This window comes from Aquarana catesbeiana, linkage group LG03, assembly GCF_042186555.1.
Source record: "Aquarana catesbeiana isolate 2022-GZ linkage group LG03, ASM4218655v1, whole genome shotgun sequence".
NCBI classification, from domain to species: domain Eukaryota; kingdom Metazoa; phylum Chordata; class Amphibia; order Anura; family Ranidae; genus Aquarana; species Aquarana catesbeiana.
Window position 1 is genome coordinate 317689864 of NC_133326.1, and position 14852 is coordinate 317704715.

Consider the following 14852-nt stretch of genomic DNA (forward strand, 5'->3'; position numbering starts at 1 on the left):
GCATTAATTCATTAAAATGCATTCATTCATGAAGATCTTTGCAATGCCAACATTTATTTAATAATAGGACTAGGCATAGGACAAGACCACATTGAATTGTTTTAGGCTTTTTCTTGACACAAAATTTAAATTCATTTTGTTTTTTTAGATTCAAGAGAAGCTCCAGTCTCCCCCCAAAAAAATAAAATGTCAACAGTTACAAATACTGTAGCTGCTGACCTTTAATATAAGGACACTTACCTGCCCCAGAATCCAGAGCTGTCCCCTCACCTGAGCGGATTCCTCAATCGGCTTAGGGTCCAGGTGCCAGCATCTTAACTAAGGGAAACTTTCAGTAAAGCCTTGCCGTTTGACAGCCGGCTTCCCACTGCACATACGCGGGCCATGCTGCGCTTTGTGAATGGTCCTGCAGTCTTCTGGGATCCCAGAAGGCTGTGGGGGTGAACTTCCTCTTGGATTGCCGCGGCAATCCAACTAGAAGTGGGGGAACGGGTACCTGTCTAAACTGGGGAGGAGGGGCGGGAGAAGGAGGATCCTTTAAACTTACAGGATCTCTTTGCTGTGGGGGTGAGGATGAAAACCAGACAGAAGAGGGTGGATTAGGTGAACTGCTGAAACTTTTCCATAGCTAGTGGCATCACTTACAGAGATTTTAAATTTATACTTAACTATTTACTTTCATAATTAATACAAAAGTAGTGCAGGGTGATAATGCCTCTTTTCTAAAGCAATTAGGTACTTGCCTGCTCAAACTGCTCCATTTTGAATAGCCCTTCTGAGAAGTCCATCAGCGATCTTCTTGAAAATCCACTTTCAAAAACCTTACAAAAAAAACGTGTAAATGTACATTTGTTTAGCATGTACATAAATGACCTTTAAAGATATCACTGCTCAAAATCTGGTAATTTTTGTCACCCCTTCAGTCCCATTCTTTCAATCAAAATGCAAAGATTAGCAAAAAGCAACACGCAGACTACATTCAGTTATGCCATTTATCAGTTCCACTGCACTCAGGTAATACACAGGATGAATCTGGCCATGAAAAGTGCTAACATCAGACAGACTGAATCCTAGTTTTAAATTACATTTGAAACAGTCCATTTACATTATGTCACAACACAATGAAATAATATCACTTAACATAGCTAGCTAATAAATTTGTTTGATTATACCTGGCTACATTAAAAGGTTTCTGTCATTTAGGAATCATGAAGACTGCCATTGCTGATATCCAATTTTAAAAACGATTGTTCCCTGCCTGTCATGCTATAGCTGAGGCTTTAGAGATAACAGAGCACCTTGTCCTTGTGAAGTACGTAGATTTATTGAAATAAATTAATAAAGTACTACCAACAAAAGTGCAAATTGACCAAATAAGAACTGAGTGGTGTCAAAGACCACTCTCATGTGATTCTGGGTGACAATGATTACAATTTGTACTTTTGTGTGTAATATTTTTCATATATTTCAATAAATCTATGTACTTCAGAAGGACAAAATTCTCTGTCTCTCTCTTAAGTTTTCATAAACTAGCTTTCTAGCATAGAGAAAAAATATTTTTCGATAGTCTGATACCTGCTTAACTATTGAAAGCTGCTCATTCACCTTCTATGAGTTTCATCTTTAATGTATGCATAATTTTTCACGTGTGCCATGGAGAGTAAACACATCTTGAGTGCGGAATATAAAATTACCTTATTTACTGTCTCTTTAATCTCAGACACTGGCAAAGATACATTCTCATTGAGAAGTAAGGTAGAGATAATACTGAGAAGTCTGTGACAACAAGATGATGAAGTGTTGGGAACTTGTAACAATATTGTCAATGTCTAGGAAAAAACAAAATCGAGTTTAAAGGAGATTTTGTGAAGTTTTGAGGAGAAGGGTAACGGTTAGAATGAGACAAACTTACCTTAGACACCTGTTCTGGATGAGGAATCTTTGACCCTTGACCATGCTCCACCAGGATAGAATAAGCTTCTAATAATCTTTCTATCTGATCTGAGCATTGCGTACTGTTAATAGCATCAGTTTTACCCGAAAGCTCCAGCAGAGATTCCTTAAAAAGGACAAACAAATAAAGAAAAACATTTGTGAATTTGCATAGTTTTTTTTTTATAATAATTATATCTACCCCCAACCCCCAGGTTCCTCCTTCTCTATGCCCAAGCCATTTATAATCCCTATTCAAATTACCTTTGTTTTCTAAAGAAAAAGAACGGAATGAAAATAAAAATAACCCCAATTGAGAGTTATATAAGAATAATCCAATTGCACAGACAGCTTGTCATTTCACAGTTGAAACTGAACCAAACTCATGCGTTTTATACATTTGTACAAACAGCCCATTTGAATACGTTATTTTAAATTTTTATTATATAATTCCTCATTCCACTGCGTAACTGTTGGGGATTAACAATTTTCTAGCTACAAAAACAGTTTCAACAGTGCTAACTACATAGCCCTACTGTACTGTGTCACCCCCATATATCCCAAAACACATTGGGGGAGATTTACTAGAACTGGTGCGCTTAGTAGCCAATCAGCTTTTAACTTCAACTTGTTCAGTTAAGCTTTGGCAATAAAACCTGGAAGCCAATTGGTCTCTATGCAGAGTTGTACCAGATTTTGCACTCTTTCGCTTTAGTAAATCAGTCCCACTGTTTCAATACCAAATATAATTACAGTTACGAATATTACCTTTCCATTATTTAAACATATTTTACATTCTTGGACTTATACTCCTCTAATAACGTTATTTAAGCAAGCCCAGTTGTTTTATAACTGAACTAGAACTTTCCATGGACCAGAAGCATAGCTCTTGTCTACCACCAACCACCTAAAGACTTTGTTAACCCACAGGGTACAATTTACATTACCCTCTTGGTTGATGAATCTAATGCGACTGTGCTTTAGAAAAATGCAGCTATATACCTTGTTTACAGAGTGCAGATCGGTGATCACGTGACCCGTCGTCTTTCTCCTCTCTCAGGCCTGACAGCTGCAGCAGGCTGGGCCAAGGATCAGCTGCTGACACCATTCAGGAGGGGAGGAGGAGAGAGGCAACCTTGCCCGCTGCAGCTGTCATGCGAGAGAAGAGAAAGACGGCGGGTCATGTGACCGCCAATCTGCGTTCTGTTAACAAGGCATGTAGCTGCTTTTTTTTTTTAAAGCACAGTCACAGGGTGACATTAGATTCATCAACCAAGAGAATAATGTAAATCGTACCCCAATTTGAGCAGCAGAAGGGTAGGGGGCGGTCACGGAACTCAGACGAGGTGGGGGTGGGGTGGGGGGAACAGAGGAGACAGAGAGGAGGGCTGCGGATGGCAGAGGCATGAAAAAAGACCACGTTGTCAGGGCTCAGCAGCCATTATATACTGTGGTTAGTTTACAGGGAGGAGGGCAGAACCAGGCAGGAACAGCCAGGTTTTTTTTAGGTGATACAGGGGGCCAAATGACACAGCACAAGCACTGTGCTGTATAACATGCTTTAAAGGAACAGGATCTTTAATTTTATTTTTTTGGTTAACAAATGCTTTAAAGAAATTCTTTTCTGACAGAGACATGGGGGCTGCCACTGCCACTTCACATTCTGCAAATGCTAGTTTCCTAACTGCCATGCGTGCATCAATACTTTGTGTCCTTTAACTGTAACATACATGTAACTATGAATATCTGACTCAAAGCTGCGCATTAGAGGACAGGGCTTGTTGCATTTGTAGCCACAATTTTTACACATAATTTTTCAACTGTGAATTTTGATAGGCTATATACAGAGATCATTTGATTGGAGCACAAACTTAGCGGTTTATTTATAAAGGGTTGAATGTGAGGAGAGCAGGAAATTAGTGACCAGAAGTCTTTAAAGCTGAAGTTTAGGTATGGCAATTTTTTCATAGTTACATTGGTACAGTTTTGACCAAAGTAAGTATGTATGTGCCCTACCTGTTGGATAACTGTGGAACCTGGAAATCACTGTAGTAGGCACCGCTACTATGTTGATTTCCCCTAACTTCTGGGTCCCGTGCAGAATGGCTGCTCTGCTGCAATGTGAACACAGGAGGTTGCTCGCTCAGCGCAGGCACCATTCAAGGAACACTTTGCATTTTCTCAATGAATGCAAAGCATTCTCTGATTGGACAGGGTGAGGACCTCATGATCTCCACCTTGATCAGAGAACACTTTGTAGGCACTGAGAAAAATACAAAGTGTTCCCTGAATAGCACTTGTGCTGTGCAACCGACCTTTTGTGTTCTCAATACAGCAGGGCAGCTGCTTGATATGGGGCCCGGAAGCTAGTGGAGATCACTGTAGTAGTGGTTTCTACTACACTGATTTCCAGTTTACACAGGGATTCCACAGGTAAGGAATGTACTTACTAACATGATAGACCAATGTAACTATGTAAAATTGCCATACCAAAACTTCAGCTTTAACATAACCCTGATGGTATGAAAAGTTATTCTTGTAATGGATAAAATACTTACCTTTACGAATGCCCATTTATGAAACGTTGCCTATTTACTGCTCTCAAGACACTAAGAAAAGGTTAAATGGGATTAATTCCTTTACCCACACAGCACACAGTGTTCTTTCCCACAAGCTTATTTGTCCTACAGTGGCTTACAAGTTAGCAGGAAAAATCACAACATGCAGTAGAGGAGCAGGTATTTCACATACTTGGAAATGTGGACTACTTGTAGGAGTCAGGGAACAGCGAAGAGGTACCATTTCAACAAACAGGCCTCCGGAAAGTTAAGTATATTGCTTATTAATTTCCAGTATGATTCAGCATACAAAATGACCCTGTGATAACAGTCATTTTAAATAACTGAAAGGATTTCCTTATAAGTAATAAGTGGGAGCTTTTGACAACCCTGAAGGTGCTATCATTCTGCCACACACCAAAAATGGCACAACAAAGAGATTGTCGTCTTCACATATACAACCATACCTGAATATTACTAAAAAGTGGTTCCATGTGTTCACCGTTAATGTAAGAAGTAGCAGACTCCACAAAATTTTTCAGTGTCTCGCCTACTAAAGTCCAGGGCAACTGTTCTTCAGTTTCTGTCACTGGTCCAACTTTCTGTAAAACCAGTTGCAAAACCTGCCAAACAGAAACTATTTAAGCTGTATCGAAATAAGCATTTAACTTTTACAATTAACAAGCTGTGATGGTTCTAAAATGAAGAAGCAAAAAAACCCAAACCTTAAAGACAAATGTGTACCATTGTACGGAGAGAAAATGTACATAAGGTTTACAGTTAAAAAAACAAATAACATGATCCTTTTTACTTACAGAGCTCTACAAAATTAAGGTATTATGGCTGGTACACAGTAGGGGTTGACCGATATCGTTTTTTCGGTGCCGATACGATATCGATATTTCAGCCACCTCTCCTGCCGCAATAGCCGATATTTCTTGCCGATATTTTGTACATTTAAAAAGAACTAAATTTTACACTGTCATTTTAAATTTTGTTTTTTATCACTGTTATTGCTGTCACAAGGAATGCAAACATCCCTTGTGACCCCCAAAACCCCTCCTCTGCACTTCAAAGTATTCAAAACGGCAAGATGGGCGTTTTTGAATACTTTATTTTTTTTAAAACTGGTGCCTTTAAGATGCCAGTAATCCGGAAAGTGAAGTCATTGCTTCCGAATTACTAGATCCGAGACCCGAACGAAGAATCGGCTTTGTTCGGGTATTCGGCCAGCTGGTTGCTCGGGCCTCCCGGTGGGACAGGAGAGCCCGGGCGAGCATCAGAAGAGGACGGCGGGGGGGTGTCCCCTCTCGCTGCTTGCAATAACAGCCGAGCGGCTGCTGAGCCGCATCAGTTGTTATTACAATAAAGCCGGCCGTTCACTTTAAAGAACGGTACCGGGTGAAGCATGCAGCTGCATGCATCACCTTGGTAAAACCCCTTGAAGCAATATCTGTAATATTGATCAGTTTTTCAACCGGTACCAATACTTCTAAAAAAGTGAATATCGGCCGCACCGATAATCGGTCGATCCCTAGTACACAGTATAAGAAAACCGGGGGGAACGATCATCTGGTTTTCCTCGATGTTTAATAGCAAGTCGGAATCGAAGAAGTAAATAATGTACATATACTGTTGTATGACAAAGGCTTTTTTTTTGGTTACTTATTGTTTCTGATCGTGCGCAGTCTTTTGTATCTGATTTCTCTCATATGAAAAATCGTACGAAAACAGTACACATCAAATGAAAATTGTAAGTTCTGTACACATAGGAGAGAATTTTTGTAGTTTGTCCAAATTTGTCCTAATTTTCATTTGCAAAATCGGAATCAGATGTTAAAAGTTGTGTACACACTATTCGAAAATAGAAAAACCGTACTTTGTACAAAGTTTTTCTTCCAATTTTCTCATAGTGTGTACCTGTGCATTTATAAAAAAATAAATAAATAAAGATGATCACCCAGTTTGCAACATTTATATGCTATTTAAACAGAAAAATTGTTCTTTTGGCCTACCTGTTATATATGTCACCTTCTTGTGACAAATATATGTTACATTGGTTAAATAGCAGTTCATTTTATGCTTGTCCCTTGCATGCACAGAATGTATTCATACATTGCATCTAATAATACATAGTTCATTACCTTTTTGGCACAGGAGTGAAACATATGTCTGACCCCCTTGCACATCTCAAATAGCAGCTGCCCCAAACCTTCCACCTTCTGGGGATGTTCATTAAGGTCCAGGAACATGAAGTTCAACAGTCCACCTAAATCAGGCACCTTAGACCAGAGTAACAAATAGTTTTACAAATTTTGTTGGCAAAAGGAACACAAAAGATAAGAATTTTGTGTTTACTTAAAAGAAAAACATAAAAAGGTCTATACATATGACTGTTTATAAAATCAAACTAAGGCACATAAATGATTAATGATGCATTGTGCTTATATTAAAATTGTTTAAACAGAGCATTTGAAAAAAAAAAAACATTTATAATACTTACCATTATCTTGGAGAGCTAGAGGCACTCTGTGCCCCTGTGGCTCAAATGGGAAAAAGTAATGTGTTAGCATCTGGAAACAAAGTGATCAGCAAGGAGATGTAGGAATCTGACAACCCCAGAAAATGTCAGATTCTAAAGACTCTAGGGGCACCTCTAGCTATTCAACAGAGTGATTGGATTCAATAGAGGCACCAAGGGTTTCACTAATGTATTTTCCAAAGCTGTATATGTTTAAACTTTTTAAATGTAATAGTATACCTTTACCAAGTTCTATATATGGAGGGTTTTTGGCAGACAGACCTGTGGCTATATGACAGCATTATCAATTTATAAACCTGTATGAGAGTGTTATTTCTGCATTTTAACCACTTGCAGACCATAATACCTACATATAACATTGCAGTTTGCAAGTGGTTTACCGGATTATGGCTGAAAATATCAGACATAACCCCGGCATTGTTTTTCTCAGGTGGTGGCTGGCTTACTCTGAAAAGCATTCCAAGATGCTCATGTGCCACTGGAATGCTTTCAGAAGCAGCAGGAGGGGGGGGACCGTGTCTTCTAAGCTTATCGATTCTGCCGGCTCGCCCGAGAAACAATTCTATGGTGCGGCCGGCTGGTCACAGTGGCGATAAAAGACTAGCTCGTCTGTGATCGCCTCTATGGCCTTGGAGGACCGGAGCAATGTCGTGACAGGGTGGAAGTAAACAATTAATTTTTTTGACCTTTTGTGTTTAAAGCTTAAAGAGGTCATCCTTATTTCTATTACAAGGGATGTTTGCATTGTTTGTAATAGGAATAAAAGTGATAAAAAAATTTTTTAAAAAAGGGACAGTGTAAAAATAAAAAAAATAATATAAATAAGAAAGAAAAAAAAAAAATGAAAGTGCCCCCATCCCTTCATGCGTACGCACAGAAGCTAACGTATATGTAAGTCGCGCCCGCATATGTAAACAGTGTTCGCATGTGAGGTATTGCCATGAACGTTAAAGCAAGAGCAGTATTTCTAACACTAAACCTCCTCTGTAACTCTAAGAAGGTAACCTGTAAAGGCATTTAAAGCGTGACATGTTGTTAGGTATCTATTTACTCGGCATAACATCATCTTTCATATTACACAAAAAACTGGGGTAAATATTGTGGGTTTTTTTTGTTTTTTTTTTATGCATTAAAATTTATGTTCTTCAAAAAAAATTGCAAAGATCGCCATTTTATTCCCTAGGGTCTTTGCTAAAAAAAAATGTAATGTTTGGGGGTTATAAGTACCGTATTTATCGGCGTATAACACGCACCCCAAGTTTAGGAGGGAATTTTAAGGAAAAAAAACTTTTAGGAGGGAAGTTGAAGGGAAAAAAAACTTACATTTAAATGCCCATCATTGCAGCCTTCTCAGTGCAGCCTTGCCCCAGTGCAGCCTTGCCCCAGTGCAGCCTTGCATCCTGTGATCCCCTGTTATACTGTGCTTAAAAATCGCAGACCGCGATTTGAAAATGGCGCCGCCGGCGCTGAAATATACAGAGCCGGTCCTCGGCTCTTTTTGGCGGCTCTCGTTCACTTTCGGCTCCACTCGTAGTCCCGCCCGGGATGGGCGTGACTGTGAGCGGAGCTATCCGAACCTAGCCGAGTACACTCGGCTAGGTTCAGGCGGCGCTCGAGTTAAGCTGAAAGTGGCCGAGAAGAGCCGAGGACCGGCTCTGTGTATTTCGGCCCCATTTTCAAATCGCGGTCGGCGATTTTTTAGATCTGCCAGCTCAGGATCGCAGGGGATCGATTTTCCCGATTTTAAGGGGAAAAAAGTGCGTGTTATACGCCGATAAATACGGTAATTGTCTAGCAAAAAAAATACTGATTTAAACTTATAAACAAAAAGTGTCAGAAAAGGTCTGTTCTTCGGAAATTAAGAATGCAAGGATCTTTCTATGACTGATTGTCTACAGGTTGATAATTTAGCGGATTTTAACAAAATATCTGACAAGCAGTCAGTCAATGTGACTTCAGATGTTTTGAGTGAATTGTATGGCGTTTTTTGTTGTTGTTTTTTGTTCTGCGCCTGGAACAGTAGTAGATATCTTAAAGAACACAATAAGCCTGTGCATTTAACAATCATTTGTAATGATATTAATATCAATATCCTACAAAAAATGTATGCGGAGAAATTTAGCCAGAAGCTGGTAAAACTTTTTGACAGACATCTCTCAATTCTGTCAGTTACATCTTCAACGATCACAGTTTGGTTTAAAAGATTTTCTTTTTCTGAAAAAACAGCCTGTAAATGATCAACCTACAAAACTTCCATATTTTTTGGAGTGGAACTTGTTTACCTATTTCCCACTATACATTTTGCATTGGAATAGAAATAACCCCAACAGAGAATATGATAATGTGACAAAGCAACACTACTTTGTTTGGCTGTGCAGCTCCTGGAGGAGAGTGACTAGTCACAGGTGACTTACCTTCCTCATAAGGAATGCAAAACTCTCTGCAGCAAAATTTCGGATGTGTTCTTTGTGATGGGCAAGCAGAGTGCTGTATAAACTGCAGTATAAAAAAAAAATGAATTCAGGACGATTGCTTTCTGCAAGGTAACATTTATTAGACAATTATATATTCCTGTATATGTAAAAAAGAAAACATCAATTACCTTTATACCATATTAGAATCCTTGGCAGCCTTAACAACAAATGCCTAGATCAAATTTTTGTTTTAACGAGATAGTTGCATCTCCTCTTTGAGGTCAATTCGTACATGTTTCCTTTGGCTACTGGGGGACTTGGCACAGGAGGGCACATATATTGGTCTTTCTCCAGTAACAGGTGTGTCAAACTAAATTTCATTGTTGGCTGCATAAGCACTATGGTTGCCCTAAAGGGCTGGTTGTATCTGTAAGACTATGTATGTAGAGTTCAGGAGTGTGTAACATACAGTTCAGGAGTACGCCAAGTATAACGTGCAAGGTTTAGGGGTGCGCTAAGCACAGGGTTTAAGAGGGCGCTATGCACAGAGCGCAGAGTTCAAGAGGGCGCTATGCACAGAGCGCAGAGTTCAAGAGGGCGCTAAGCACAGAGTGCAGGGTTCAAGAGGGCGCTAAGCACAGAGTGCAGAGTTCAAGAGTGCAGGGTTTAGCTCTCTTTCACAGGCTCATCTCTTTCACTCATCTTGGGAGATCATTGGTCGGCATCTAGGACCTGTGACAGCCACGAGCAACTGAGAGGAAAGCTGTCCTTATAAAAAACAGAAGGCTTCTGTGTTTACAAGTGACAGTAGTGAGCGGGGAGTGAAGGGTGAAAGCTGGAGGTGGCGGAACTGAGTTAAGTGTGTGTGCATCCTGTCCCCAGCATATAAGCATTAATCCTACATTGTTCAGTTCCCAAGGTTGTGTCTCACCCTTGTCCTGTCCCCAAAATATGTGATAACCCTACAATGCCCATTCCTCAGCCCATGTGCATTATTCTCCTCAGCATTTAGTCCCCAGGAATATATGTTAACCCGTAAGCATCCAGCTCTTTTCTCCTGCACATACTATCTTCTGCCATACCCTCCACACATACTGCCTGCAGTCATTCCATTTGCATTATTTTCCAGCATATGTTGCTTCCTAGGTAATTCTTCAGCACTGTTTGCTATATCCCAAACACTTTCCATTCTGGAACAGGCACACTTTTGCAGACTTAAAATACAATACGTAAAAAAAAAAAAAAAAGGAAGGAGGACACACAAAAATTGCATCTTTCTAGGCACCTGTATATGGTAGGCATGTCCTTCACCATCATCCTCCAAAGGTACTTGTACAGATAAGACAAGGATGTAAAGGCCCATTCTATCAATTGAGTGTCCTTTGTGTCCAATAATGAAGAGATAGCTTTAAAAAAATCTTGAAAGTGTGGATAAAAGTCACCCTGCAGATCTCGAGCCAGTTGGACCACCAGACTGTATGGGAAAAAACACAAGTGTTACTGTACCATAACAGAAACAGAAAAAAGTTAGAGATTCTCTATTCTGCATATTGTAATATACTAAGTACAGCTGGGTCATTACCCAGTTAAGACACAAACTATGCTAAGAGTTAAAATAAATGTAAAATAATAATTAACCATGATTTAGCCCCTACTTGGGCGATTCCTATGCTTACTTATTTTTATAAAAAAATAAATGTAAAATAAATAGAGGTAACTAAAGGAGTACTGCCACGGGTGTCTGTCTATTGTGACTCACAGTACATATAGTTACTGTATATTACACTACTTTATTGTAAAATTACTTTATGATAGATGCACTGATGATGAAAGCTTGAAAAAGATATATTAAAAACACACTTCTTCAACGCTCCTCTTGCAAATACATACAGTGTTCTTCAGAGATTATTAAGGAGATTTTGCACTGGACCAGGACAAGCAAAAAACTAACTCTTTACAGAAATGAATGGAGTTTATAGAGCATATCTATGAAGGGATTGAATCCCAACTGTGATTATTGTGAAGAGATTGTGCAGTACCAAGCCACACAGCAAAATTTCATCACAGCAAGGAACATGTGAGTATGAGACTTGTCGGGTGGTTGAGTACACTAGAGCCCAATACATATAACTTTGCTAATAGTAGAGTTACTCTAAGCTGATCACATCCTTGCAAATCTGTTCAACGTCATCCTGATTAGCAGTAAAAATCCCACTTTATCCAAAATTAAGAACAAATGTTTAAATGAGCATAGTATATACCTAAAACGAATGCATCTCATCCATACAGCTAGAAAATGTACCTTCCAGACACAAACTAACCCATACAAGTTATATCTAAAAAGAAAATTAGAGCATTGTCTACACCAGGGGTCTCAAACTGGTGGGCCCTCCAGCTGTTGCCAAACTACAAGTCCCATGAGGCATTGCAAGGCTGACAGTTACAAGCATGAATCCCACAGGCAGAGGCATGATGGGACTTGTAGTTCCGCAACAAATGGAAGGCCGCCAGTTTGAGACCCCTGGTCTACACAAAGAAAAACCAAAGCCATTTGATATTTTAAATAAAACTAAAATAATTATTTCAACTACACATTGGGGTTGATGCAAAATCTGGTGCAGCTGTGCATGGTATCCAAACAGCTTCTAGCATCAGTTTGTTCAACTAAGCTTCGACATAAAAAATAAATAAAATTAAAAAAAAACTGGAAGCCAATTGGTTTCTATGCAGAGCTGCGCCAGATGTTGCACTCTCCAGTTTTAGTTTTTACAAGAGAAGACAGTGATTTCCATGTGTTGTATTACAGCAGGAATTGTATACATACTCAAGCAGAGGTTGGTAGGCAAGGCTGTTCTTTACTTGTAAGTGGGTCTTCAGGCTTTGGACTATGGCATTCTGATTATAAACCAGCAGATGGAATGACTGGCACTTATTGGACAATTCTCGGTAGAATGTTACTGAAAAAAAAAGAAAAAAAAAGAAAAAAAAACAGCCATCCTTCCATCAATACATTCTGATTACTAACAAACAGTCTAACGGATCCAGGATCCTTGGTACAGTGCAAAATACTGCTATAAGTTAATTTGCATTCCACACTTAAAATATGAAGGGTTTAGCACAGTATTACAGTCTAATGACCTTGAACACCAACACACTGAGAAATACTTAGGGGGGTTGCAGAAAGGTGTCCAGATATCAGGCATGGACACAAGGTATGTACCCCTTCAAAAACAGAATATTTGAAGTACATTTACTATTTTCTTTTAAAGTGAACTTCTCACTATAGGGTCACATTTACCCAATAGTCCACTTGTAAAGCTGTTAATACATTTACCTTTTTGGGGGCCCATTTATTAAAACGCTGCAGCATTTCTGTTCCCAAGTCGTTGCAAGTATTCAACCATCGGATTAGTTGAGTACTTACTCCCCACCTGCTCTGTAGAGATATATTAGCTGGTGGAAGCAACCATATCAGCTGGTGGGGTAGGAAAAATTTAGACCATTTGCGGTGGCTGGGAACTAGAGAAGCTGCAGCTTTACAAGACACAGGCTGCCAGAAAGTTACGTATTCCTTTTAGCATTTCTTTTACACATGAACTGTTGGGTAAAACAGAACCTCTGGTGACAGTTACTTTAAAGCTAAAGTGCAGGAAGATTTGAAGAAAACACCAATTAATGCAGTTATGCATTCATTAAAAAATAATGAAGTGTATTTTTGAAAATTTAACTAGTGTAAGTACCTACATTTGACTTAGTATCAGCCTTCTGTAATTCCTTATACAGCAGCACTGAGCCTGGAAGTGGGAAGGGCAGCACTAGCAGCCAATTAGGTGTTCTGAATGCACATGTGCAGAAAAACAAACATGCTGACCAAATAAGAGAGCAATACGAGATATAAAGTGAGCACGTACTCCATTTTAAAACTTTAAAAAGTAAATTTCCTGCCTAGGAACACATACAACGTGATCCTTGCTATAATACTATTAGCTAGAATACCTCGTCTTCCCTTCTCAGATTAAAGCGGAACTTCACCCAAAAAGGGAAACTTCTGCTCGTTTGCATCCTCCCCCCCTCCACTGCCACATTTGGGGGAAGCAGGTACCAGATTTTGACAGGTACCCGCTCCCACTTCCGGTCAGATGCCTGGCAGTAATCTAAGTCGGAAGTTCGCGGCCCCCCCACCCCCTTTCCCTGCAGCCTTTTGGGACACATCACAGGTCCCAGAAGACTGCAGTACCATTCACGGAGCGCAGGGTGGCTCACACATGCACAGTAGGAAACAGGCCGTGAAGCTTTACCTTACTTAAGATGACGGCGCCTAAAAAATTGGCTCAGCTGAAGACATCGCTGGATTCCTGGACAGGTAAGTGTCCTTATATTAAAATCCTGTATAATAATTAGCCATAGAGATTCACGCCCCAGTGAAAATGTGAAACTCAAAGAGGAGCTCCAGGCTCTGCCCAAAAAAATTAAAAGTCAGCAGCTACAACTACTGTAGCTGCTGACTTTTAATTTTTTGGGCGGACCCTGGAGCTCCTCTTTAAAGTTTCACATTTTTACTGGGGCCTGAATTTCTATGGCTGATTATTATACAGGATTTATATAGCTTGTGCAGTGCTTTACAAAACGAAAGCAAACAGTACAGTTACAATACAATTCAATACAAGAGGAGTCAGAGGGCCATGCTCATTAGAACTTGAAATTCCAACCAAACGTTATTTCACTGACCACGGAGACTTCCCCAGAGGCCAGTATGGGTGCACGCTTATTGGACAAGGCAGCTATGAAGGTATGGAAAGGTAGACCTCATTAATAGGGATGAGCTCAGGCGTGTTTGGATCCTAGTTCGGACCCACCTGAGCTATCCTCGCTAGGAAGCTGTCATGAGTGGCTGAGGCATATCTTGCCCCACAGCCGCACATATACATGTGACCTGGGGGGGGCGCAGGGACATCGGATGCTTATGACTGATGGTATGTCATGACAACCTGCTAGTGGGACAGCTTAGCAAGGTTATAACTAGGATCTGAACATGCCTAAGCTCATCCATGCTCAATGACAATATGAAATCAAAGAAGGACACAGAAAAGGCTATTGTAGCTAACAAAAGGTAACAGCAGGCAGCAATGCTGTCTTCATTTGGTGCAGAATTTACATTTCAAAATTATAAAATGGATAATTGTTTCATTTTAATTGCTATCGGTGGATCTCTCCTAAACAAGAGCTTTACATTTTTAGTCCTGCATCCATGGTAAAAAAAAAAATGTATCTGAAGAAAGTGTTTTGATTAAGTTATAACCTCAAGAGAGCTTCATTTTGATCTGCTTGTTTTCTATTTCTCAAACCATGTCTGTAAAATATGTACATATTATATGAACCAGTACTTTTTATTTGCACAATGTACTC

The 14852-nt window shown here is 39.7% G+C and overlaps 1 protein-coding gene across 1 annotated transcript in view; it reads right to left on the reverse strand.

The window, feature by feature from the left end:
- The window catches only part of UTP20 (UTP20 small subunit processome component), a 141541-nt gene that overhangs the window by 113011 nt on the left and 13678 nt on the right, over positions 1-14852 (reverse strand). The window contains exons 4-11 of the mRNA XM_073620375.1: positions 12271-12403; positions 10732-10920; positions 9447-9528; positions 6635-6772; positions 4958-5113; positions 1913-2059; positions 1695-1829; positions 744-821 (exon numbers count right to left, since the gene is read on the reverse strand). Coding sequence (XP_073476476.1) covers positions 744-821; positions 1695-1829; positions 1913-2059; positions 4958-5113; positions 6635-6772; positions 9447-9528; positions 10732-10920; positions 12271-12403 — 1058 coding nt within the window. The remainder of the gene's footprint in view (positions 1-743; positions 822-1694; positions 1830-1912; positions 2060-4957; positions 5114-6634; positions 6773-9446; positions 9529-10731; positions 10921-12270; positions 12404-14852) is intronic.